At 38.0% G+C, this 26557-nt stretch overlaps 1 protein-coding gene across 1 annotated transcript; it reads right to left on the bottom strand.

The window, feature by feature from the left end:
• On the bottom strand, positions 1 to 26557 carry gldc (glycine decarboxylase). Its single transcript, XM_002934179.5, has 25 exons — positions 26114 to 26557; positions 24301 to 24379; positions 21025 to 21160; positions 13784 to 13948; positions 13552 to 13629; positions 13114 to 13261; positions 12541 to 12737; positions 11696 to 11792; positions 11493 to 11598; positions 10478 to 10617; positions 10311 to 10391; positions 9545 to 9642; positions 8176 to 8260; positions 8050 to 8091; positions 6619 to 6761; positions 6247 to 6322; positions 5085 to 5210; positions 4240 to 4389; positions 3821 to 3933; positions 3317 to 3455; positions 2769 to 2880; positions 2420 to 2515; positions 1958 to 2130; positions 1385 to 1465; positions 1 to 508 (listed from the first exon to the last, which is right to left on the bottom strand). The coding sequence occupies exons 1-25, from the start codon at positions 26381 to 26383 to the stop codon at positions 365 to 367; spliced, it is 3075 nt and encodes a 1024-aa protein (XP_002934225.2). The 5' UTR covers positions 26384 to 26557; the 3' UTR covers positions 1 to 364.

The following is a 26557-nucleotide window of genomic DNA, read 5'->3' as shown; positions in this document are numbered from 1 at the left end:
TGTGATCAAATAGTTTATTAAATTGTTTTGGGTTATGGTCACACGCGCAGAACCCATTCACTCATTCAGTATACATAGAGAGGAAATTCACAAACACACAACTCTAAATATCACTCTTAGAGATGTACAATCCATGGCAACTATAATAGAAAAAGAAGCACCTTAATAAAAAGTTTAATTACTTCCATTCTGTATAATACATTCACAAATTTGACTAACAGTATACACAGTCTGATAAAATATATATATAAATATACACAGTATATAAAACCTCCAAGGAGAATTGTAAAAGCCATTTTGTTGTGTGGTTAACAGCAGGTCTGTAGACTTTGGGGCGGGGAGGGGGTGCAGGAAGCAATCTAGGTTATGAGGAAGCTCTCTTCTGTTCTGTAAAAGGAGATTCGTAGACGTCCATTGGCGGACAAGTACAGACCAAGTGCTGATCACCATAAATGTCATCAATTCGTGCAATCGTGGGCCAGAATTTGCTCTCTGGTCTGACAAAAGGCTGAAATAAGAAAATGTGTTAAGGTCCATTAATAATAAAAAAAGCTTTTCTTAAGTGTGAAGACACACAGCTACTTAGTAGCAGCTATTAAATGCCAGAAAATACCCTGCAATAGACATTACTGTGAATTGCCTCTGCTTAAACACATGTAGAGACAATTATCAGTAAACGATCAGCCTTGTCTATTTTAGTAGCCACAAGTAGCTTCTACCAATAGCTCCGTGTGTCTTGACCCTAAAAGGCATGAGTGTAGATTTACTATCAGTTAATACAATTGTGGGCTTTATAAGGGCTCTGGAACACGGGGAGATTAGTCACGGGCGACAAATCTCCCTTGTCACGGGCGACTAATCTCCCGAATTGCCATCCCACCGGCGAAAATGTCGCCGGTGGGATGGCACACGCTGCACAGGCGATTTCGTCAAATCGCCGAAAATGCCTCACGAGGCAACTTCGGCGATTTGCCAAAATTGCCTGCGCAGTGTGTGGCATCCCACCGGGGACTTACATTTTCGCCGGTGGGATGGTAGTTCGGGGAGATTGACGCGGGCGACTAATCTCCCCGTGTTCCAGAGCCCTTAATGGAACAAAGCTAATTAGATTAGATTCAGAAGGAGCTAGATTAGTCAGCTATGTTGTGAGACTGACTATACTTTATTTTGACTGAAAGAATGACCTGAACTGGAGGTCAGAGATAAACTTCCAATAGTTTTGTCAATAACTATGTATTTTGAATAGTTTGATTGGTGAATTCTTAAGAAAAAAAATCTTAAGGGAAATCTAAGGAATTCCTACAGTATTGCTAATAAGTCTGACTGTTTGTTCTACAAGGTAAGCAGACACCTTCATACAGTTACTATTTACAAGGTCACATACCAAGGGAAATGCAGCCACTTCTCTAGAATAAGGACGATCCCAATTGGAAGATGCTATGCAAGTCAATGTATGTGGAGCCATCTATAAAAAGAAATCAGAATGTCAAATTTAGTGATCTTTGAAGTGGTGCAGAAGCAGGCACTAGGATGCATAGTACACTAAAAAGATTAAATTCGGGTTTTTGGATGAAAGAAACAGACAGATTTAAAACATGTATTTTCACTTGAAACTTGGTTACATGGTAAAGCTCAAATATGTTAAACCTATTTGTTGATCTTTAAACAAATTTAACAGTAGAAGGCAGAAATGTACAAAGAACAAGAAGCCATCCATTTATGCTGGGGGAAAGGCATTTTCACCTAATGTAATGTAAATGATTCTTCACCAAGAGGTGCCAAGGCTTCAGAACTGGCGGTATGATAACTTCTCTTCTTGGACAGGCAAAATATGTAGGACTACAGCTAGGTGTTTTAGTTCTATTCATGTGTAAAACTAATAAATATATTTGGTCATAGTGCTTAGCATATATGACATATTAGAAATGTTTTAAATTTATTAATGGTGAAAACTTACTTTTAGGGGGTTAATCCTTGAGTCCATTCTCCCTTCTTCAATATCAGCAATTTCCTGCCTGATGCCAATCATTGCATCACAGAAGCGATCCAGCTCAGCTTTATCTTCCGACTCTGTTGGCTCAATCATTAGAGTTCCTGCCACTGGCCAGGACATTGTGGGTGCATGAAATCCTGGAATATAGAAAATTAAAGAATTTTTTAAAAAAAGTTTAGCTTTACCCATTTCTTAACTCAGAGTTTGCATCCTACAGCTCCCCCTCATATGTTGAACTCCCAGCATCCCTCCAACAGCTTTACTTAAACAGAGTTCACTGCCAAATCAGAAGAACTTTTGAGTAAATGAATCAGAAAACTACAATTTTGTTTTTCTAAAATATTTGCAATGCTGACTGGGTTGCCCAGCAAAGGGATGTGCCACAGTTCAAGCCCCATAAAATAATCTTTTCACTTTTTAGCTCACCATAGTCTTGCAGTCGCTTGGCAACATCTACTGCTTCAATGTTTGCAGACTTCTTGAAGGGTCTTATATCAAGAATAAATTCATGAGCTACGAACCCTGAAGAAAAAACTAAAATTACTACACAAAGTATAACAAATTTTACATCTTCAAATGAACTTATTACCCAATAATAATAAGTATTTTGTTGTCTAAGCAGTTTCCAGTCCAGTGAAAAAAAAAATATTTTTTGTGTCTATGAGAAACACTTGAACCTACAGGTCCAGGCAACTGCCATTAAATAGTCTGTTTTTTTATTGCTTATGATTTGAGCTGAAATGCACTGTACATATGCCCAACTTCCACCACTTGCCTCTAGCTCCCTTGAATAGGATTTTGTAGTGCTTTTCTAGTCTCTTTGACATATAGTTGGCATTCAGTATGGCAACTTCTGTAGCATGTTTAAGTCCTTTTGCACCCATCATCTAGAAAATAAACAGAGAAATCAAACATGGAATTGAATTCTACAAAAACTGAAAGTGCTGTATTTTGTAGAGCCAGATTGCAGTAAAATAGTATATGGTAACCATCTGTCTATCAAAACGGTCATATTGACCTGTCAAGTCACATTACTAAGGATTTATTCAGCTGAAAACTAAAATTTGGATGAATCAGGATCAGTACTTTGCAAACTTTGTGGTTGGCAATTATTTCAGAATATCAATGCCTACATCACACAAAAGGTAATTTAATTTTTAAGGAAATCTCTCATTTTAACACCCATGCTACAAAACAGCAGTTTGAAGTAAAATGTGCTGCACATTTTTGAGTTTACCAACCCTACTGGACTCTCTTTACTCACTTGCTGTTCATGTTAAATGTGTTAAATTGCCACATTCTTAGCATAAATAAAAAAAATACCTTTATGTAAGCCCAGGAGATAGGCAGGATTGCACTGGAGCCCCATGGTGCAGCACTAATAGTTCCCAAACTGGCAGTATTGTCATTTGGAAGAGCAATGACTGGGTGGCTAGGCAAATAAGGGGCAAGATGTTTCTTTCTGCAATAAAATAAATGTCATTAGTTATTATATACAATCATACCCCATATTCTGTTCTTTAAGAAGGGGTCCAACCACTCCCCAATGCTTGAACAGAATATCTTCCTGGGCAGTTTACTTCTTACACCACAACCCAAACCTGCTCTGCCCACATTCTGCCTCCTTGTGACAGTGGACCCAATTTGAATAATAGCCCTGGGGGACTGCCCAGATAGGTCTTATGGGGATCTGCCACTTCCCAAACTGGTATGCCAACGTTCATTTACACAAACATGTAGAGTCAAAAAAAAAAAGTTCTGATAGCAAGCCATGTTTCATGATCATGCTGATTGGGGTGAGGATGTAAAGGAATTCAGTTCACTTACACTCCTATGGGCCCCATGCCGGGACCACCACCACCATGGGGGATGCAGAATGTCTTGTGCAGGTTTAAGTGAGAGACATCAGAACCATAATCCCCAGGACGACACAAACCAACCTGTTCAGAAAAACAAGATAGTACTTAAGTGAAAGATCAAACATCCTGGTATAATTTAAAGATAATTATAATCACTAGCCAGAACTTTTGTACACCCAAAGTAAAGTACTGATGGTAATGCATAAGTGTCCAATGTTGTTCAAGAATAAATTTTTTAAATGGTAGAGTGAATTATTTGCTATGTAAACAGTGTCATTTAGAAATAAAAATGACACCATAAAAATCATGACTCCTGAGTTATGTCCTGAATTGTATCTGAGCACAGGAGATAAGAACATTAAGGATTAGCATGAAAGTGAGACTTACCTGAGCATTCATATTGGCACCATCCAAATAAACCTGGCCACCATTTTTATGAATCAGGTCACACACGTCACTTATATCTTCCTCAAAAACCCCATTAGTTGAGGGGTATGTAATCATTATTGCTGCTAGGTGGTCTCTGTGTTTATCCACCTAAAATGTAAAAAAAAAACACATGCATACAAGTTACCTTTCTGCCAGAAGCCACTATACCTTATTACTATACCTCTCTTTAAAGGACAGTTCTTATCCTTTGTGAGATGTAGTTGTATAGATAATAATAATGGAACAGGTAGTAAAAGTCTTATCTGTAAACTACACAAAGGATTTGTCATTTGATGCACAATGCGATTGTTGAAAAAACTGCTATATTTAAGAATGCAATCGGCATAATGTTACAATTTTTATATTATATCTATCTAAAAATTCTACTTGTACCTGCACCCAAGAAGCACTGTATCTGCCCAGGTGCAAGCACACACAGCTGGTATCCACCAACAAATGCCAAGTCTGCATTTGGTGGCGCATATAGGCTGCATGTGTCTGCACCCTGATGGATTCAATGCTTTTGGGAGCAGGCAGGACAAGTAGATGTTTTAAGCATAATGGGTGGATATTCAGCCTGCGCTTATCTACTGGCTGACAATCCACCCCGTGTGCCCTTTCCGTTAAATATGTTAAATGAAAAGTAGATAACAGAGAACTGAAAAAAAATTACAATAAGCATCTCTTGCTTGTCGTGAGCACTCCAGGGTACCAAATGTATAGTTTATTATTATTCAGCAGGGACATGTGCAGTGGAGAAAAACAAATACAAACACAGAGAATAAGTTGCAGGCAAGAATTACCATAGCTTTCAGATGAACAAGGTCAATGCTTCCATTTTTATCAACTTCCACTGGCTGAATTTTCATCCCTGCCATTTGAGCACTTGCTGGGTTAGTTCCATGTGCAGATTTAGGAATTAAACAAACCTAAATGTGAGGAAACACATTGTAAATTTATGTGTATAGCACAGATTGATATACAGTTACTAACATTAAGAACACAGCTCCACACACAGCTCACTGAATGCCAGCTACACTCTGGCTTTTTGTAGGTGTAATACTATATATTTGGTACAATATTTCTCTATTGCCTGATATGGTTCATAAGGTGTATTTTATTAGAACTTTATTATCTGGGGTGACACAGGGACAGGCATGTTGCCATAAGAGCGGCGTAAGATTGATTTATCCTGGTAAGGGAAAAATTACCCACTGGCTAGTTTAACATTAAGTGCGCCCCCTTCACCACAATGTTCAGCAGCCAGAGATACACCTAACCCTCTACCCAGTAAATGGGTTGAGTTGCCAGGTTGCAAAATTTTATGGCATTACTTAGTTAAAAAAATAGATACTTTTATACTTTTATGTCTGTGGCTTTCTATTTTGAGATTTTTACTAAAGCTTTGTCATTGCAGCCTGTATTCAAAAGTAATTAAAAAAAAAAAAAGCATAGAGTAAGTTAATTGTGCAGGCTACCCCAATAATGTGAAAAAAAATGGATGGGAGAAGAGAGCTATAATAGAAAAAATGACTGTCTAGAAATGATCCCTACAAGACCCCAAGAAACAAGTAAGTACAGTAAATGGAGTGGGGGAAAGAGGATGTAATTTTTACCAAGGGGCACACCAAGAAGTTGTGAGCGCAACTGAGGAAAAGTGCCACAGTAATGAGGAAAGGTGCAGGGGCGGGACCAAGGCTCCTGGGTTGGCAAGACACTTACTACATTAAGGTTCAAATTTTACTTGCACTAAGTAAAATTCATTCATTGCAGTAATCTATAGCAAGCAGTCAAAAATTAGCCACAAGTCTGCTGCATGAAAAATACATGGATCAAATATCTAACTCCTAAGAATTTCTGCACGGAGCCAAAATTTTAACAGTGCTGGTTCTCCGACAGCTGCTTAGTTGTTTGTCAATAGCCTGCAGCATTAGTGATACAGATAAAACAGTCTAGTACACTTACTGTCCGGTGGTGTTCTCCTTTAGCATTTAAGTAAGCCTTGATTGCAGCCAGGCCAGCATATTCACCCTGAGCTCCACTGTGAGTTTGTGTATAAAAAGAAGATAGATCAGTAGATTGTTACTAGAGAAAGTATTTTCTCATTTACACTTTTTGGGACACGTTGTAATTAGCCAACACAATAACATTTAAAACTACACAGATATGGTAATAGATATGGTAAAAAGACCTCTAACACCAATCACTAGGTAGCATTTATGGTTTTGTTTCAAATATAACATCTGCAAAGTGAAATACAGCATATATAGCATACAACAATTTTGTTTATGCAGATAATCAGACAGACAGAGCAAACAGAAAATGAAGCTTTCTTACCTGTTTGGCTGGAAGGATATATTATCATATCCTGTTATTTCACACAGATCCTTTTCCAGCTCTTGGAATAGCTGTTGATAGCCTTGAGCCTGATCTAGAGGCACAAATGGATGTATATTGGCAAAAGCTGACCAAGTAATTGGCTAAGAAGGAAAACCAAAAACACACAATAATTAGAGGTATACTGGGACGGAAGTAAGCACCATTACAGTTTCAAGTGCATAAACCTGTACAGTAATTGGACTTGAACAAAACCGGTTACATTGCTACTAGACCGTGAATAACATTGACCTCAAGGAAAGTACAGATCTGCTCATGCTTGAAATCATTCACCAGATGAGACTCTCTGGGAGACAAATTAATCACCCTGCACCATCGACCTTTCCGTATTAAAGGAAGCATTGTATAACAAAACAAGAATGTGCCGGTATATTATACTAATGTGCCAGTACATTAGTATATTGGGAAGATTTATTGAAAATTTCTTCAAAACCCAGCACTTCCTACTGCCTCCTTTCCCAGGCTGCACAGTTGAGCAGGCAGCACTCAGCACACTGCACTGTAGGATAGGAACCAGTCAGCAGCTAGGTGGACCTGATAGGGACCTGAAGCATACCTTAACTTATGAGCTTCTGGAATAGAATGCTAGATCTATAGGGATCTCCAACAAAGGGGCCATTTTTTTTTTTTTAATTTATATTTTTATTGTTGAATTCACATGAGCAATTGACATACAGGTTGGCAGTTTCTAAACATTATACCTTAGATATTTGATAACTTTTGGGAACATGATTTTAGGTGACATTGTGTGTCTGACGGGTGAGGTTGTGGGTCATTGCTGCTGGCCACGGTCCTTCCTTGTCTGCCGTCTGGTCGGCTTGTAGCAATTTGTATTCAACTTATTTAAGGGGCCATTTTTAAACATAATCATAATTCTTAGCCCAGCGTAAAAACCAGTAGCATATAGTATTCATTACTGAAGGGATTTTCACTTAGGCTATATGTCACCTTAATCTTCACACACCTTAGTTCTAATATCCTGCAGGGGAAGATTTGTCCAAACTAACTCTTACATGATGGACCATGGCCCAAATAGCCAGATACCATTCTCAAGGGATTGCCAAATAACACTGATTTTATGGTTTGGCAGAAGACCAGAAAGAACACACTGAATATAAATTCAGGGCTGTGACCACTATCAATACAAAACCTTGTGAATAGACATATATACACACACAAGACAAAAAGGAGAAGACAGTCCTACTGCAACCCTGTGGGATACCTGTCCACACTGCCTCCCTAGGGACCCTTATTGCATTGGTGGTTGATCAAAATGGGCAATATAATTGTAATTACTATAATTACAAGTTGCATTTATTGATTTTCTACTTTAGCTTTTATTATAAAAAAAGATAAAAGCACATCACTTACTGTAAGTTCAGAAGAACTATTAAGTTTCATTGTGCAGGATCCCTGTTGGTACAACAAAAGTAAAAAAATCAAAACTATTTTATGACTAAGAAAATATTTTGAGAAAAATAGTACAAAGCATCTTACCAAAGGAATCATACTGTGCACAAGTGAAATATCTTTGTTTTCTAGTCGTTTCATGTAGCGGACGATGTTGGTTTCAGAATGATAGCTGAGAGAGAAGAATTTAATAGGTCGTCTTTTGTGGCAAGCCAAATAGCATTTATGTAAGCAATGTTGTTACTTGCAACAGAAACATCAGAAATTTGGAATTTGAAGACAAGTGGGATAATAGAAAAAGTAAGTTTGGTGATTGCCTGAAGATAGGAGGAATAAAAGATACAGTAGCTCAATGGGATTATCATTGGGAGCCAGAGAATAATGCTAATCTTGACACTTTTGTAACAAAGCAATTTGGTTTTTTTTGGGGGGGAAGTGAAAACATAGTTAAACTGTAATAAGAGAAATGGATGAGGCAGTAACAGTTAAAACAAAAAAAGTCTATTGACACTAGATAACCATTCAAGTATATGGGCCTGATCGCTCCAAATCATCATCATTAAATAATTCTGGCAGTGGAAAGGCTACAGCTTTTTAGGGCTCTGGCACACAGGGAGATTAGTCGCCCGTGACAAAACTCCCTGTTCGCGGACGACTAATATCCCCAAGTTGCCATCACCTGCCATCCCACCGGCGAAAATGTAAGTCACCGGTGGGATGGCACACGCGACGGCGCGATTTCGGGAAATTGCAGAAAAAGCCTCGCGAGGCAACTTCGGCGATTTGCCGAAATCGCGCCGCCGCGTGTGCCATCCCACCGGCGACTTACATTTTCGCCGGTGGGATGGCAGGTGATGGCAACTTGGGGATATTAGTCGCCCGCGAACAGGGAGTTTTGTCGCGGGCGACTAATCTCCCCGTGTGCCAGAGCCCTAAAAGCAGCGGCACACAGGGAGATCAGTCGCCCGTGATAAATCTTCACAATTGTGGGCGACTAATCTCCCTGACATGCCATCCCACCAGCAAGAATGTAAATCAGTGGTGACCGGGCAACTTCGGAAAACTGAAGCAATGCATGTGCCATTCCACTGGCGATTTACATTGTTGTCGGTGGGATGACATGTTGGGGAGATTAGTCGCCCGCAATAGGGAAGGTTTATCACAGGTGACTAGTCTCCCCTTGTGCCACTGCCCTTAGACTTAAAAAGCTGTAGCCTTCCCGCTGGCAGAATTATTGAAATGATGATGATAATAATGAAATTTATCCAATCCAACACTGCAGTTGGTCACTTTCTCATGTAGTGCTATGTAAATCCATTTGAATCATATTTCAAAGCAAGAGAGCTTTGCAGGGAAATCATCTCCAATTCATGGCCAACATCTTAGAAAAAAGGACCTTACCAATCTTATGTGACTCTTTTAGAAAAGCGGAGGGCATATGAGTAGGAAGACACACCTGTTAAACACAGTATGAGTAAGAAATTTGCTTGTTCTTTTGAAGGCCGTGCCCAAAATGCCTTTGGTTTCTTCTCCCATGCTCTCAGCTACCAGTTCCTGCAAAGGACCATATTTTGGACTTAACTCTTACCAATTCATTTTGTTTAACGTTTACATCACAGAAGAGCAAATTTTTACGATAATTATAAAATGTGGTAAAATGTGCTATGCCAAAAAGTATAATTGGTAAAACCTTATGGAACTTATTCTACAATGAAATAATAATCTAACTGCTGTTTGATACAACACCTTACAGATTTCTGTTTTGTTCCTATGAGCGAAACACAGTTGAGGTAACGAACTGGGACTGATACAAAAGGGAAATGACACAGGATGGTGCGCTGCACATTCTGCACTGGTTATCAAATGAAAGATAGTTATGACTGCTAAGCAGATCTCTCTAAATTACAATAGTTTTCACCCAGAAAATAGAAAATTTACTTAATCAGTATGAGAATTAATTGGTAAAAAGTGGGACAGCACTGCTGTAGCCAGTGATAATCTAACAGGCAAAGATAACGCCTACAGTGTATTGCATCGCCATAAAACTAAAGGCGGGTTAGATATAGCAAATTTTAAAAAAACAGATCTAAAAAAAAATAAAAAAAAAATATATATTATATTATATATATATAAACACAAATCTGACTGCCCTTAAGCAGACTAAAACTAAACCTGTTGGTTCAAGGTGCAGACTAAGAACATCTGCACTCAGACACACTTACCGCTGATGATTCACAGCCAAACACCCATAAAAGATCATCCAGGTCTTTCTCTTTCACAGTTTCATCAAGTGACACCCCAAGCTGTTAAACCAAAATATGGATGTGATTTAATCCCATGTATTAAATATAGGTCTTAAAAGAAAAATTATGATAATGAAAGTACGTACTGAACCATCACTGTAGACTCTAAGATTAATCTGGCGTTGTGCTGCCCGGTCAAGAACTTCTTTTGTTGGACAACCACAATGTATTTTTAAAGTGTCAAAAAACATTTCATTTTGTAAATGATGCCCAGCTCTCGTCAGACCTGAAACCACACATTGCACAATATATATTATTTTAAAAAATTTGCAATTTTATCTCTTTGTTGCATTAACATACTGGAAAGCTTTCTACTTGTGCCTGCCTAGGTTTATTTTATTATGGACTGTGGAGGGGTTGTTTGAAAATTAACTAAACTTCTACAGTTTCCATTTCCATTCATATTACTTTTTAAAATATGCTTTTACGTCATAATGTTTAAAGACATATCATCAAGGTAAAAGCCGACACCGTGAGGTGTTTTTAAAGGAATACTGTTATGGGAAAATAGGTTTTCAAATCCATCAGTTAATAGAGCTTCTCAAACAGAATCCTGCATTGAAATCTGTTTTTCAAAAGCACAAACAGATTTTTATATTTACTTTTGAAATTTCACATGGGGCTAACCATATTCTTCATTTGCCAGGGTGCTACAGCCATGTGACCTGTGCTTTGATAAACGTTCAGTCACTCTTTACTGCTGAACTGCAAGTTGGAGTGATATCACCCCCCCTTCCAGCAGCCGATAAGCAGAACAATAGCAAGATAGCAGCTCCCAGTAGATATCAGAATAGCACTCAATATTAAGAAATCCAAGTCTGGCTTGGGACTCCTCCAGTTACATGGGAGTAGGAGAAACATTAGGTGACCTGAAAGTAGTTTTAATGTAATTCAGCTCCTTCTGAAAGCTCATGAGATGGCTGCCTACACACCAATATTACAACTAAAAAAATATACATTTGTTGGTTCAAGAATAACATTTTAAATGGCAGAGTGAATTATTTGCTATGTAAACAGTGTAATTTAGAAATAAAAAATATACCATAAAAAATCAAGACAGAAAAAATTGCAAGTCTAAAAATTACATGCAATCAGGATTACCTTCTGCTAGAATGATGGCGGCATTGTGTACTCTCCGTGCTATGTGCTTTAGGCCATTAGGTCCATGATAAACACAGAACATTGCAGCCATGTTTGCAAGAAGGGCCTAAATGGATTACATAAAAAATATTCTACATTAATATACAAAATGGTAAACACAAATGTAAATCTTTTCTCTGGGCATCGGAGTTATCACTGGATACCTGTGCAGTGCATATGTTGCTAGTGGCTTTATCCCTGCGAATGTGCTGCTCTCTGGTTTGAAGTGCAAGGCGATAAACTTCTTTCCCTGCAGCATCTCTGAAAGTATATTATAAAGAAATTATGTACACAAAAGACAGACTCCCTGGGGGTCATTTATAAAGACTGTGCAAACATACAAACCTATAACAACCAGTGGTTAGCCTTTTTCATCCAGCTGCAGGTAGAGCAATGAAAGCAAATATCTAATTGGTTGACATGGGTTACTGCCCAGTCTTTATAAATGACACCCAACTGTTTAGTAGGGATGCACCGAATGTATTCTTTTATGTTGTCGAATACTGAATCCTCCCAGAAAGATTAGGTTGAACATGAAAATGAATCCAAATCCTAATTTACATATTCAGACTTTAGAAAAATAAAATTACGTCGGCTGTAACAAATTGCTGTGTTTTGTTCTGTGAAGCTTCACTTGGCTTGGATTCAGCTGAGCTGAATACTGAATTCTAGACTTTACGCATCTCTGCTTTTTTGTTGACATATAGTATAATGGCCTGGCTTGATTCAACTTTGTGGGTTGCTAGTTGAAGAAAAACATTTTCTTCTATGGTTTAATCCACTCTTTTTACCTTGACCTGCATTGACTATTTATATAGCTCCTGTATTATCCAGTATTTGATGCTCAAAAACTGCATGAAATAAACTTCAGCAAGCACTGTGTATCTGAGATTTTAAAATTAATCATTTACAAAGATATGCATGCACACACTGTAAGGGTAGGGGTGGGTTGAGTAGATTTTCAGAAGGAACATTCCATAGTAATACTATGTACACGGTCATTTCGTACCTGGTCACACCGACCATTCTTCCTGGCATCATTCTCACCAAGTTTTCCTTCACTGCAAAGAATGCTGCATGAGGACCACCATAACAAAGAGGCACACCAAATCTTTGTGAACTTCCCAGGGCAATGTCTACTCCAAATTCACCAGGAGGTCTCATAATACAAAGTGCTAGGAGATCTGTTGCACAGCATGCCAGTGTCTGATGAGGGGAAAAAAAAAAAAAGTACAGACTTATAATCAATTCTCAATTTTAGGAAAATAGATTATTTAAGATGGAATAACATTAAATGTTACTTTTACTATCTGAGTACCAATTAAAATCAAAGAGATGGGAAGAAAGTGCAATCCTATTACATTATATGTACTAAGGGTAGCTTCTTTGGATTGGTATCAAGTGTAGTTGTACTGAGTATCTTGAGTGGTTGTGCCGTGTGGATGTTCTCTGCAAATAGGATACCCCTTTCACTCTATATCATTATGCCCTTCCCATATTTATGTGTGTGTATATTATATAGTGTGAATACTGATCATATATCTGTGCTTTATAGGATTATGAACTAGTAAATTGCTCTTACTCCATTTTGATGTGCTCTGTCAACGAGATGGGTGAAATCTTCCACGTTCCCATTAGTATCTGGATACTGAAACAAAACCCCACTGACATCCTTTCCACTGAAGTCCATTTCATGAGGCAACAACAGCTCAGTTACGACACCAATATAACTGAAACAAAACATTTCTTACATTACCAAAAAAAGAACAAAAACAGAACCTTCAACCACATAACTACAAGAGAGACTATTAACTGTAATTGGATAGTTTTATTAAGGTATTAAATATTCTTAACCCAACATTTTGTTGACTTTTAAATGCACTGCACCCACTAAAGGATTTTTTAAAAATGTTTCCCAAAAGTATTATATAAAAAAAAACTGTTCATTTATTGCATTTTCTTATAGCATAGAGACAGATCATTATGGGTGGATGATTTCATTTAGTCAATATTAACTTACTTGGCTCTTGTCTGAACCACTGCTATTGTCTGAGGATGACATCTACTGTCCACGTAGAATTTCCTTCTTTTGTTGTGTCTAAATAAAAACAAGCAAAAAGCTGAATCAGTGCGCTGCTTTATGGAGTATGGACTTATGGTGGCAACAAAATGCATGGAAATTCTTTAGGATAAATGGTCTTCTTACATGTTATTAACACCGTTTTAATAATTTTTTAAAAATGAGATTTTACCTGTGGCATAACTGCATGGCCTCGGCTGCAGCTGTTCCTTCATCTAGCAATGATGCATTTGCCACATCCATACCAGTTACATCACACACCATAGTCTGGTAATTCAGCAAGCTCTCTAGACGACCTTGTGACACCTCAGGTTGATATGGGGTATACTGTGTAACCCTAAAGGGAAAAGAAATATTACTCAAGTGTATAAGGTCGTAACATTTTTAGGATTGTACTAAAACTGCAAAAACTCTGGAAACATTTATGGCATCTTGCAAGTTGTGCACTGAATTGGTTATATTGCTAGAAATGCAATCTAAGGGATATGAATTATAGTTGAAGAGTGGTAAAAAAAACTGAGGAGAATAAAATAAGAAAAAAAAACAAATTAAAGAAGGAAAGGTACAAATCACTGGGGGTGCAATCACTCACCTGGTACCCTGGGCTGGTGCTCCTGTTAGCAGAAAACTGCATCAGCCCAGGGTACCTTCAAGCAAGTTATCGTCTACCTCTTGTCTTCTCTCTTTGTGATCCTGCGCAATGTGCAGTAGAATGAAAAACCTAGCTTTTTTGTTAAAGTTCGGTATCTGGTAGAATTCAGTCTAAAGCAACTGGACGTGGAGTTTTCTTGAAAACGTTTCACCACTCAAGCGAGTGGTAGGGAATTCCCTGTCTTTAAACCCTTGAGGGTAGTACGCTCACAGACATCCAATCACAATGGTTCCATTGAACTTATTCAGTCAGGTGTTGGTACCCCCTATGATTTTAACCTGTCCTTTGCCTTGTTCTCATGCATTCTAATTAACAAAGCTGGGGTTAATAATTCACAACTCTGATTGAAGGGAATACATAGCATAGTGGCACCACACCTGTAGGCACAAGCTCTTCCCAACAAACTATCAATTAATCCAAAACCATGCTGAATCCTCTGTCCAGGTGGCCACTATTATCAGACTTCTTTTAAATTAGCATTGTAATTCCAAAACTATTAGAAATATATCTTTAAATGCAGTTACTGATTATTGGATAAAACACAGATTAGTATCATAAGGGTTGTTACACACAGGAGTTATATATGCATTCCAGTTTGGTGGATTGTTTGCATTCCACCTCTCCTGAACACACTAGCTAAGAAAACCCTTTATCAAGAATAGGCTAGCAAAAAAAGCCCTTTATACAGAATATGCTTGCTAAGAAAGCCCTTTATAAAGCCTGTACCAGTGGAACCAAAGTGAAGTACTTTAAGTGCTTCACAGCACAATATAGTAGAAAAGGAACAATAGAGAACCCATGCATTCCTGAGCAATGTAATGTAGAAAAAAGCCACCACACAGTAAGGACTATTAAGGTATTAACAATTAATGCACAAGGGAAAAAAAATGAATAAAATATTCAACATGTAAACCAAAAAGGGTGAAAAAACAAAAAAAACATTAAATGCCTTTATGGATTAAATAAATAAACCAGCTTATTGACAATTTTGGCATTGTCTGTGATTTCATGTGATTTACAAACAAGATAATCCACCTGAATTAATTGCAAGGCTACAGAATATGGAAAAGATCCAACAAGCATTTAGTTTAATGAGCTCAAGTCTTATGCTCAAACTACCACAAGACTTTCAATCTCTTACCTGCACAAACAGTTCTCTGCAAGTATTGAGAAATGCTTGTTGGGCTCATGGCAAAGGACCAAGTGTTTCCTGCATGAAAATTCTGTACAGTTTTCTAGGAAACGCAATGAGCCATAAATTATGTGAGGATCATTAATGTAAAGGTAATTGTTCCTGTGGCTGTGTCTGTGATCGCATTAGACAATGAAAAAATCTGTGCCTGTATAACAGATACAAGATTTCCTAAACTTAAGGGTTAACAAAGTGCTGTTCCATTAAACAAAGCTTCCAAAGTGCACTCTAATTTTCTCAAGGTCTTTTCCCCTTAACGCCCCCTTTTTGAAAGCATAAAAGGGAAGTTGACCTTTAAATTAACTTTGAATTATATTAAGCTGGCTACACATGTACATATACGTTTGTTAACATTTGTGGTATAACTGTTCTGACCAATATTATGTACTTTAGATATGTGTCACCTGATCAAAATGCACCAGCAGATGACAAATAAATAAAAAAGTGGCCATACATTGTATGGTTTCTTTAATGGCATCTGGGTGTTTGACCTATGGGCTCGGGCAACCAAAAAACTTTTTTTTTTGCTCTTCTGTCAGGTCCTCTCCTATTCATTTTCTATTCTGGCATCCAAACTGCTGCCTAGCTGCTATGGTAACAAAGCCCTAGCGAACAGTTTAACTACCGAGACCTAGAACTGCAGGACAAAAATGAAAATATATATTAAAAAATTATTAATAATAGTTAATTTTAAACCCTACTACTCCTGCCCTACAAGCAAAGCTACATTTAGACAGCTGACAAAGCCATATATGTAAGCCATAAGCCATATGGTAAACTTCCCCATTGATATATAAATGTATGCTAACCCTTGCTTTTTTATTCAGTGCTTTGAAGAGAAAGAGTTGGCATGCTTTTATATAGCATTGGGAAGTTAAATGAGGATACATTTAGTTTCATGTGACCATTTTCATGTGAGATCTGCAGGCACCTACTGCACTATGTTTCCACAACTAATCAGTTTTTACCATTCAAAACTTGTTTATGTGGACAGAATGTTCAAACAGAGGCATTGCATAACCTAAAAGACAATGTTTACAAGGTAATCACATTTAGCTGAGCAGGAGTCATCTGCTAGCCTGTCCTAATTTAACTTAAAGTATCACTTGCAGTCATCAGTATTTGGAGGAAATGATTTATCCATAAACTATCTATGCTGCTGCCGCCGCCAAATCATTTCCTAATGTGCAGCTCTGCATGGCCAAGATAAAGCACAGGAGTCAGCTCTGACACCTACAGCTGTGAGGCTTAAAGGGGAACTACATGAAAATTAAAATGCAACATGAGCTTTATCTCATATTAAGTTTCATATTTCTAAATATAATCAATTAAACATTCTGCACAGTTTGGGATAATCAAGTGTCTCTTCACTATTTCCCTCTTACCAATCTCTCTCTCTTCTTTCTCTTTTCATGCAGAAGTGGGGGTCAGATTGTGATTGACAGGTAGGTCTAAACTCTAATGCATCTTTTAGTGGGGCTTTCTTTCCTAGCAGATGTGTTAGATGTAACTCATATAACCAACTCCAGACTACTCAAAATAACCGACATTGGCAGAAATCCTGTTTCTCTACATGCAATGTTATTTGTAAGTGTAAGCTCTCATACCTCTTCTAGTCAAAGTGTGCAACCCCCCCCCCCAAAGGATATATTAGACCTAACTGTCAATCAAAACCTGACTCCACCTACTGCACGAAGAAAAAATGAAGAGAGTAATGGGGAGAGTGAAGAGTAACTTGGCTATTTCAGAAACAGGACAGAAAGTTTAAATGATTATATATAAAGTGTCTTATTTCAGTCAGTTGGTTCACCTTAAAGGGGACCTGTCACCCTAAGAAATAATTACAAATTATTTTCTATATGTCTAGCAAAATAAACTTATTACATTATATAAAATAATATAAATCTTGTTTTCTTCAGTATTGGAATTATACAATGACAGCAAGCAGGCAGGTGCCATTTTGTGGGCAACGTTATTATGGCAAGCTTTGTATCACTCCAAAATCTTTTTTATGTGCCAGAACGGGGGACCTGATGCAAATGCCATTTTACTGGCTATATAATTAGATGGTGAGAAGGGGGGGTGGGATTGGGAGTGCTGAATGAAAAGTGAAAGTAACCGTCTGCGCCACCTCTTTGCGTAAGGCAGGCAATATATGATTGACAGCTGGGATTTTTAAATGCCTTTGTAATGGGTATGCATGTGTTAATAGAAAAAGGAATTTGGGTTTCATGTGTTAAGTCCAAAAATATGGAGTCTAAATGTGGTGCAGCAAAAGGATTGTCAGCTGTAGGATAAAATTCTTTGCATGCAAGAGAACAGACATGAAGCCTAGTTGTTCTGTCCTACCGGATTGGTGGGCAGTCCTTTATTTTTATTAATTATTTGTACATGATATGTTAAAATGAAACATAAGGTGGTCCTGTTAGATCACCAATCAGATTTAAGCGTGTATAGTCGTTCCATGATACGTAATGCCTTATTTTGCCTTTTGTCCTAATTATAGGTTTGTGAGCAGTACTTCTTAAATCAATAGCTAATTCAAACAAAGTTATTTGCTTAACTTTGGATGACATTTTAAGTGACATTATTTGGTGGACCCTGGGATGGTCCAGTTAATATTGATTTTCTACAAATACAGAGTTTAGGTAATATCATGCTACTAGAATTTTATGATTCATTAGTATACTTTATGCAGTTTAAATAATATACATTTATATATCCTTAACACATGTTTAATTTGAAAAGGGCTTATTATACAGCTTATCATTCTTTATAGCTCCCACCATTTTGAAAATGGAAAGAGGGACAAAAAGAAATGCTGCGCACAATGCGGAAAATATTCTGACCACACCCATTTTTGCAACCACATCGCCTAAATACCACTTCCATTTGGCTAAATTTGGCAGGTTATTTAAATTTTGAACACATTTCTGGGGGTTTGGGGTCTTGTTTCATGTGTTATTACAGTTTTGTTAAAAAAAGCTGAAATTGCCCTTTAAGCTGAAAGTCTCCGTTCCCCCAAGAGACCTGTTTAGCTTATTAGTTACAATGTATCTCAGTGCAGGTGTGGCTTGTTAAGTTTTTCTGGGCTCTCTGCCAAATGCCCACTTATTTAATTAAAAGTGAGGAACAATGTATCTAAATGCAGGTGAAAGCTGCCAAAAGCTACTTTATAATTAAAATTGTATCTTTTTTAGTGTTCAGTGCAGGAGATCAAAGGGAAATGAGGGACTTTTCAGTAAGAATCCAGGACTGTGGGTTGAGCTGTCAAAAGAGGGACTGTCCTGCATAAATCAGTTGGGAGCTATTCATTCTTCAGCACTTACCAAGGCAGATGGAATAAGTGTCAAACACCAGAAAAGTCTGTAATAGTGACCTCTAAATGTAATATCCCTCTTTGTGTGTTAATCAGTCTACTACAAGTGTGTGCCATAAGCAGAGCTATCCCAAGCAGTGACCAGCAAATTTATACAATTCATTTGTACAGCTAGGGTAACAATAAAATTAAGGATTTCTTTATTGCATGCAAAAACAGCTTACTTTTAAATGGGAAAAGAGAAAGGTAATGAAAATGTTAGGGCATGAATAGTCCTATTGTAACACTCATTTTTATAAGCACTAGTGTTTTTTACATCCCCTTTAGCCTTTCTCATCTGTTTTCTTCTCACGAAACTGGGATTTGTTGGACTGGTTTCCTAGGAGATGGGATTCTGAATGGTATTTTAGGGAAAGAAGCAAACACACTCTCCTTTCCACTGTTAGCACATCTTTCCTTTGTTATTACTCATAATCTATACGAGCAGTATAGAATAAAGGGTATGGAATCCAAAAAAGGCAAGACGCATATGTGTTCCATTCAAAAATCAGAATAAAAAAAAATGCAAAAAAAAAAAAAAAAAAAGTTTGCATTGTCACATTGGAGAATTTGATTCCAATAAAGCAAAAACAGTATACAGTGAAGACAGGAGACAAACTACAATATACATATACATGGATGTGTTATATGCTTTTTTATTGTATCTATATATATTATTGTTTTATGACCATGTTGATGACAAGGGACAAGACTTGCATATTTTTGCTTTTGGCACTTCAAGTTGGACAAATCATCTATAATATTAAAAAAGTTATTTACTTAACGTAATTCAACCCCATTATTTAATAAGGCCTACATGTCAATGGGTAGTTAACCTTATTCTTAAAATTAGTTATGATGCTGATAGCAGTATTCTAAGTTCATTTCCAATTAGGAACATATATAACAATATTCTAAAAACAATTTCCTATTATCACAAGTTTTTTCTGTGATTGAAAAATCACAAACAGAATAAAATCAGAAAAAAAGATAGATATCAAGTTGCTTTCGTGCAACTTATTCATTGTGAAAGTTACAAAATAGACAGTTTTTTTTTATTAAAATGTTCTTGTTTTGCAGCTCTCAGGCATGAGAGTTTAACTGCTACCTGGTTCATAGGGCTTAACTACAACACAGTCAGATTTTAATACAAATAGGAAAGGGTCTGTAGAGAATATAAGCAGTTAAACATAATAGTAATAAAACTGACCACTTAAAGAGGAAGTTCCCCTTTAAATTAACTTTTACTATGACAGACAGTAATTTTCAGCGACAATTTGCAATTGGCCCTTTTTTTTTTAATTTGCGTTTTTTCAGTTTTGGTCAGCAGCTCTACAGTTTGGTGTTTCAGCAGCTATCTGGTCACTATGCTCTTATTTACCCTCGTAACCAGACAGTGGTTTGAATGAGAGACTGCAATATAAAAAGAAGAGGGACTGAATAGAAAGATAGGCTCACAGCAACATACAGCTGCTGGGGTAAGCAACCTCTATTTAAAAGCTGGAAATTGGAAGAAAAGGAAGGTAAATAATACAAAAAAATAAAAATAAGAAAATGTATGAACACCAATTGCAAAGTTGCTAAGAGTAAGCCATTTTATAACATACCAAAGCTTAACTGAAAAATGCTTAAAGGAAAACTATACCCCCAGAATGAATGCTTACATTTTGTATTATGTTAAGTGACATATTAAAGAATCTCAATAAACTGGAATATATCGGTCAGTAAATATTGCCCCTTTTACATCCTTTCCCTTGATCCACCATTTAGTGATGGGCTGTGTGCTCCCTCAGATCACTTGGCCAGAAATAATGCAGCTCTAACTGTAACAGGAAGAAGTGTGGAAGGAAAAGACAGAACTCTGTCCATTCATTGGCTGATGTGGCCTAGCATGTATGTGTGCCTTGGCTTGTTTGCGTGCACTGTGAATCCTACGATCCCAGGAGGTGGGCCTTAAGCATTTTACAAAATTACCATGGTTTGTTGCTTACATAACATGACTTTAGTCTGAACAGGATGCATTATTTAATTCACAAGGTCTCAAAAATGGAACCATTTAAACTTATAAACATATGCAGCAAAGTTGTAGAACAGCTAGGAAACAGGAAGCAAGGGTTTCATCCCATCCTAAGTCTGTTAGCATTGGGTAAAATTATTACCAACAGCCAGTATTCGAAAAAAAAAAGACAATATAAACTTCCAAAACCTTACCAGCCAGCATTTTCCAATAAGTTTCGTAATATGGCCTGTGGTACTGAACAATTGTAGTAGCCCATGCCTATGTAGGACCTCCAGATCTTGTTCTTGCTTGCTATGCTTTGGAGAGATTCAAGAATTTCATTCTCACCTGGAATGCAGTAAAATATATGGAACGTAAATAAACTGAACATAAGTTGAAACTGAACAGAGTTAAAACACACTCTAGTTTACTGGTACTAATATTCCACAATTCAGTGAGGCTCATGGGCCATTGTGATCAAAGGTTTTTCAAAAATGCAGGTCAATATCATTAAAACACACTGACCATCCAAAGTGATGGCCCCTTTTCCCCTACTTCAATCAAGAGCACACAAACATTTAGCAGCAGATTGGGTGCTTAGTTGGTCATATGGCCATTTAAAAGCAGTGAACTGGTTATCAAAATGTATAATTGGGTGAAAACTGGTTTGATGCTGTATGTTTGTTCATATACCCTGAAGACATCCAAGTCATCATAATTGCACAACATGTTCTTATTGAAAGAGCATGTTGTAACACTAAGGGAAAGGGGAGGATCAGATGCAAGTTGTGATTTTGTTTTTATCCTAGTTACTTTTTGTTTTATTACTTTCTCTTTATTGGTTTATTTTTTGCTTTTCAGTTTTTTTCCCTACTACAAAAGACCAGCACTACCCTACTATGCCATCTAGCTCATGACAGACCTTCCACCAATGTTTTTCCCAAACTCTGCAGCTGTTCGGGAAAAACCCAGGTCCAAAGCATTCTGAAAAAAATATGTCCTGTACCTGTACTATCATTCCAGAGCTTCTCCTTTTTCAAAATTGACTTTATTTTTGGAAACTACCTAAATATTGAATCCTCGCAAGAGTTGTTTCCTTTGCATTCCTGTTTAATTGGTCCAATTAAAGGCCCAAATTCTACAGTGATATAAGGAAAGGTTTCATTAAGGATCTCTGAGCAACCTGAGCCATGTATAAAAATACAGCTTGAGTCTTAACCATAAATGAAAAAAACTGCTGCTTTATGAAATAAGGGAAAGAGAGATACCCAAGGCATCTCATATTTTCCACTTATTTTATTATGTTTAGATCATCAATCTTCGGTGATTTTGTAAATGGCCATATTGAATAGTAGCTGCCCAGGTAACAGGCATCTTGGTCAATGCATGGCTACCCTTACAAACACTCATGGATGAGGCAGAAATCAAGCTTATATCTAGGTTACAGATATATAAAACCATTGCTATAATAGTTATTTGGGCTTAGTTCAAAGAATAGCTAGAACAGCAAACAAGTATTCACTTCAAATCATTCTCTACTGACTACCCCGCATACCCATACTGACATCAAAGCTGGGCCTCCAAGAGGAGAGCACACACGTATTCTTCTCAAAACTCACTGCACTCAGCCCTATATTGCTAATGGTGTGCCTTTATATAGAAAATCACATATTCAGAACCAGCTATGCAAAAAGTCAGAACAGCTACATCTGCATAGATATTAGTTAACCAAACTACTTTGACCATATTAAATCTCATCAAGAGTTATCGAATTGATCACACGCCAGCATTCTTGCCTTCTCAGTCATATCTGGGTAGAAAACGGCCATGAGTTTTTTTTTTTTTTTACAAGTTTTCTCTTGCATGAATACATTTCCTTTACCTGTAACTGCTGTAAAGCATGAAAATGTGAGATGGGCGATATCTGTATTATGGGAGACTTTCCACTAGAGAACTTATGACTATAGACTAATATATACAGGTTTGTCTCATTTTGGGGAGGTGGAGACTCCATAAATCTGCATTTATCACAATGCATAGGTGAAAAGTAAGTGTTTACCTGCGCCATAACCGTTCGTAATACCAGTGGAATTTTACATAGTAGCTACTGTAAGTAAACACATACATGCTGCATTGCTTAGGTCATAGGAACACAGCAGAGTGTACTGAAAGTTGAAGTAAAGCATTGCTTGTAAAGTAAATCCATTCCGATGCCTAGATCAACACGCTAGACAAAATGCAATGAATACATACAGTAATATATTCCACTATGCAATTATTGTACTCTATGAAATGAACTAGAAGACCATAGTTTTGGGTCCATTTGATAAAGCACATCAGTAACCTATGCAGTATGATAAATGGTACGGTCAACTGGGGGTTGTTGGTGTATAACGAATATTTGTTATACACCAACAACCCCCAGTTGTGGTTGTGTTGAAAACTGTATAATACTTTTGAAAACTATTTTACCGTTAGGACAGCAGGCACTAAGGTGCATTTTTTATATCTAATTATGAAATTTCACATGAAGCTAACCATGTTCTTCATTTCCCAGGATGCCACAGTCATGTGCGCTGCAAGAGAGATATCACCCCCTTTCCCCCCCAAGGATCAACAGAACAATGGGAAAGTAGCAAGATAGCAGCTCCGGAAAGCAATTCTAATGTGTAGTGCTGGCTCTTTTTGAAAGCTCAGAATCAGGCACTGAGATGGCACCTACACACCAATATTACAACAAAATATTTGTTGGTTTAAGAAAAAATTTTAAATGGTGGAGTGAATAATTTGCTATGTGAACAGTGTAATTCAGAAACAAAAAAAATACACCATAAAAATGACAAATCTCTTTAAAGGTGTCATCTAATTGGGGAGTTGCCAATAAATTTACTGCTACTTTTACTTTAATAAAAATATATTGTAAGATTACTGCTTGGAAACAGAAGACATACAACATTTAAATGCACTGCAATCCAATGCCAGCAGAATGGGATGACAGTGCACCTACACAACACATTAATTATTTAAGATGCTTTTTGGAGCGGATACACATACTAAGTGGCTAATGCAGTGAAATATAGCTGCATCTTAATTAATGTTTAGCTAACAAGAATGAAAAAAGGGAGTGAGCAAGGTTAATACAAAGCAAGCAGCTTAATTTGGCTGCTTGAAATGAATAACAGTAAGTGCACAGACTTGGATACAATAATGCAGAAATGGGAGCACAGACAGGAGACAGACACTTTCCCTAGTGTGTTATCCAGCCTGAGTAGGGAATGTTATGCAAAGGCAAACTATGCTCCGCTGAAGCTATTCTCTGATGTCATCTTGAACGAACCAGATTGAACTGGCCCTGGGAGCTGCAGGGTCTAAAGTTTGCACTCACACTGCAGTTTGCCTTATGTTCAGTTACATTAGGGCTCATTGCATTGCAGGGGCCAGAGCACAAATATGAAGATGAGTTTATCAGTGATTGCAGAGAAACTTACAGACTTGATCGTCCATCTTTAGAGGCCTTGCCAGGCGAATGCTAGCAGGAACAGTCTTGTCAATCAACTCCTCGATACCCTGCATGAGCAAACACAACAAACCCATGCTGAGATGTCCCATCACACAACAATGCACAGAACCCCCCCCCCCACACAAAAGATTTCGGGGGATGCTGGCATTGTTCGTTAAACAGAAGAAAAAAAATAACCCCCCCTTTGTTGGTTAACAAATTAATAGTCATTCTTGGATACATGACAAACCCCATTTGTTTTGAGGAGATTATTGCTAATTTATAGGAGGCATGTTATTACACAATCTAGATAGACTTCTCTGCCGCTGGCATCAACAATGCATAAGCAATTTCTCTGGCAGCATAATGGTAAATGAACACATATAGTCACAATTTACAACTAGTTTATTTTTTATTTCTGTGTTAATCCAACAAGTAAGGGAAAGAATATCAGAAGTGATCAAAGTGATATGCAATCTAATACCAGAAGAAGATTTTTTTTATTTTTTTTATACAGAGTAACATTGTAATGATACTGTTCAGCAATACATAAGACTCATCTGAAAAATCTTAAGAACAAAGCTTGTCTAGGTTGCTGGCAATGGTCCTTCCACTTTACTGCAGCAAATGATTCATATTTTAGGTATATTTTTACTAAAATTGTTACTAGGCAGGGCTTCCACTTTAGAAGTATGTTCCATTTCCCTATACTCTTCTTTACCAACAAAATGAGAGTCAGCTGTCTGGGCACCCACCTCCACCCACCCATGATTTTGCCAGCAGCACACAATGCAAATAATACAATCTGCACTCAGGAACTAAAGATTTAATCCTTTTTAATCCTCATTGTCTGTGGGGTAAGGCTAGTTACAAGTAACAAACATAAAGTGGCCCTTCCTAGGCTGTTAACAGAAAACAAATGCATGGACAATGGCACAGATGCAAACATCCCCCTAAGGGGCCCTTAGGGACACCTATGAAATGCAATTTGCAGGGCTTTGCTGAAATCACTAAATGCAGGACCCCCCAGGCACTAAATTACAGCTCCCAGTAAAACTGTAGGATTTGTAGTTCAGCAACATCTGAAGGGCCCAGGGGTTGGCTGCTCATAACTGCAGTAGGTATATAGTTCAGGTCTTCAGATGTAATGGCTGTGTGATGGGAAGTAAAAATCTATATATACTCACTGCAACTATGCAATAAATATAATCGTTTGGCTTTTCATATACTGCTTTAACAATAACCAGGCATGGCTAGCGTTGAACATACACACCCAGGCACATTGGTTGAAACTAGAGAAGTCTTTTTTTCCCCATTTGATAAGTTTCGTGCCTGAGTCAGAGTATTCTGCCTGTAACTGGTACAAGTGTGTGTGTGAGTTTGTACATACTGCTATGGGTTCCCCTGCCCCAGGAAAGAAAACATTTGCCGCATGTGTTGCGCTTCTGACGCAATTGGTAAGTCTGGAAACTAATCGCATGCGATTTTAGTTGCTTAAACAATAACCAGGCATGGCTAGCGTTGAACATACACACCCAGGCACATTGGTTGAAACTAGTATAGAGAAGTCTTTTTTTCCCCATTTGATAAGTTTCGTGCCGGAGTCAGAGTATTCTGCCTGTAACTGGTGCAAGTGTGTGTGTGAGTTTGTACATACTGCTACGGGTTCCCCTGCCCCAAGAAAGAAAACAGTTGCCGCATGTGTTGCGCTCCTGACGCAATTGGTAAGTCTGAAAACCAATCGCATGCGATTTTAGTTGCACTTACTGGAAAGTTTGTATCCATTTCGGCTTCCTACCTACCTGCAGACCGAGGGTGTCGAGCATCTCTCGCTTCTCTTTGTCCCCAGGGCCGATGTGCCTCTCGGAGAAGTCATCGTGCCGGGGCAGGAGCAGCTCGAAGTGTCTGGGGGAGCTGGAAGTGAGCGCTGCCCCTGCCGCAGCATGGCTACTGTTGCTTCTTTCCATCCCCTCCAGGCGAACCCAAGGGCTTCTCTTGCACCCCATCGCCCTGCCGGGCATCAGCCTCAGCGCCCTGCTCAGGACTCCCCATGACTTGGCACAGCTCTGCATTCTCGTTCTGTACTAATGGGTGCTGCCTGGGGTTCTTACACTGTGTGCGTATTGGCCACAATAGAGAATAGCAGCAGTCTCTCCCGCACTTGCCCCTCACACTTTCTTCCAAACTTGCCCTGCTCTCCCCGCACCTGCGGATCTCTCACTACTGAAGCGCTGAGAGAATTCCCC

The sequence above is a fragment of the Xenopus tropicalis genome, chromosome 1, assembly GCF_000004195.4.
Source record: "Xenopus tropicalis strain Nigerian chromosome 1, UCB_Xtro_10.0, whole genome shotgun sequence".
Taxonomy (NCBI): Eukaryota; Metazoa; Chordata; class Amphibia; order Anura; family Pipidae; genus Xenopus; species Xenopus tropicalis.
This window is presented reverse-complemented; position numbering and strand designations above follow the sequence as displayed.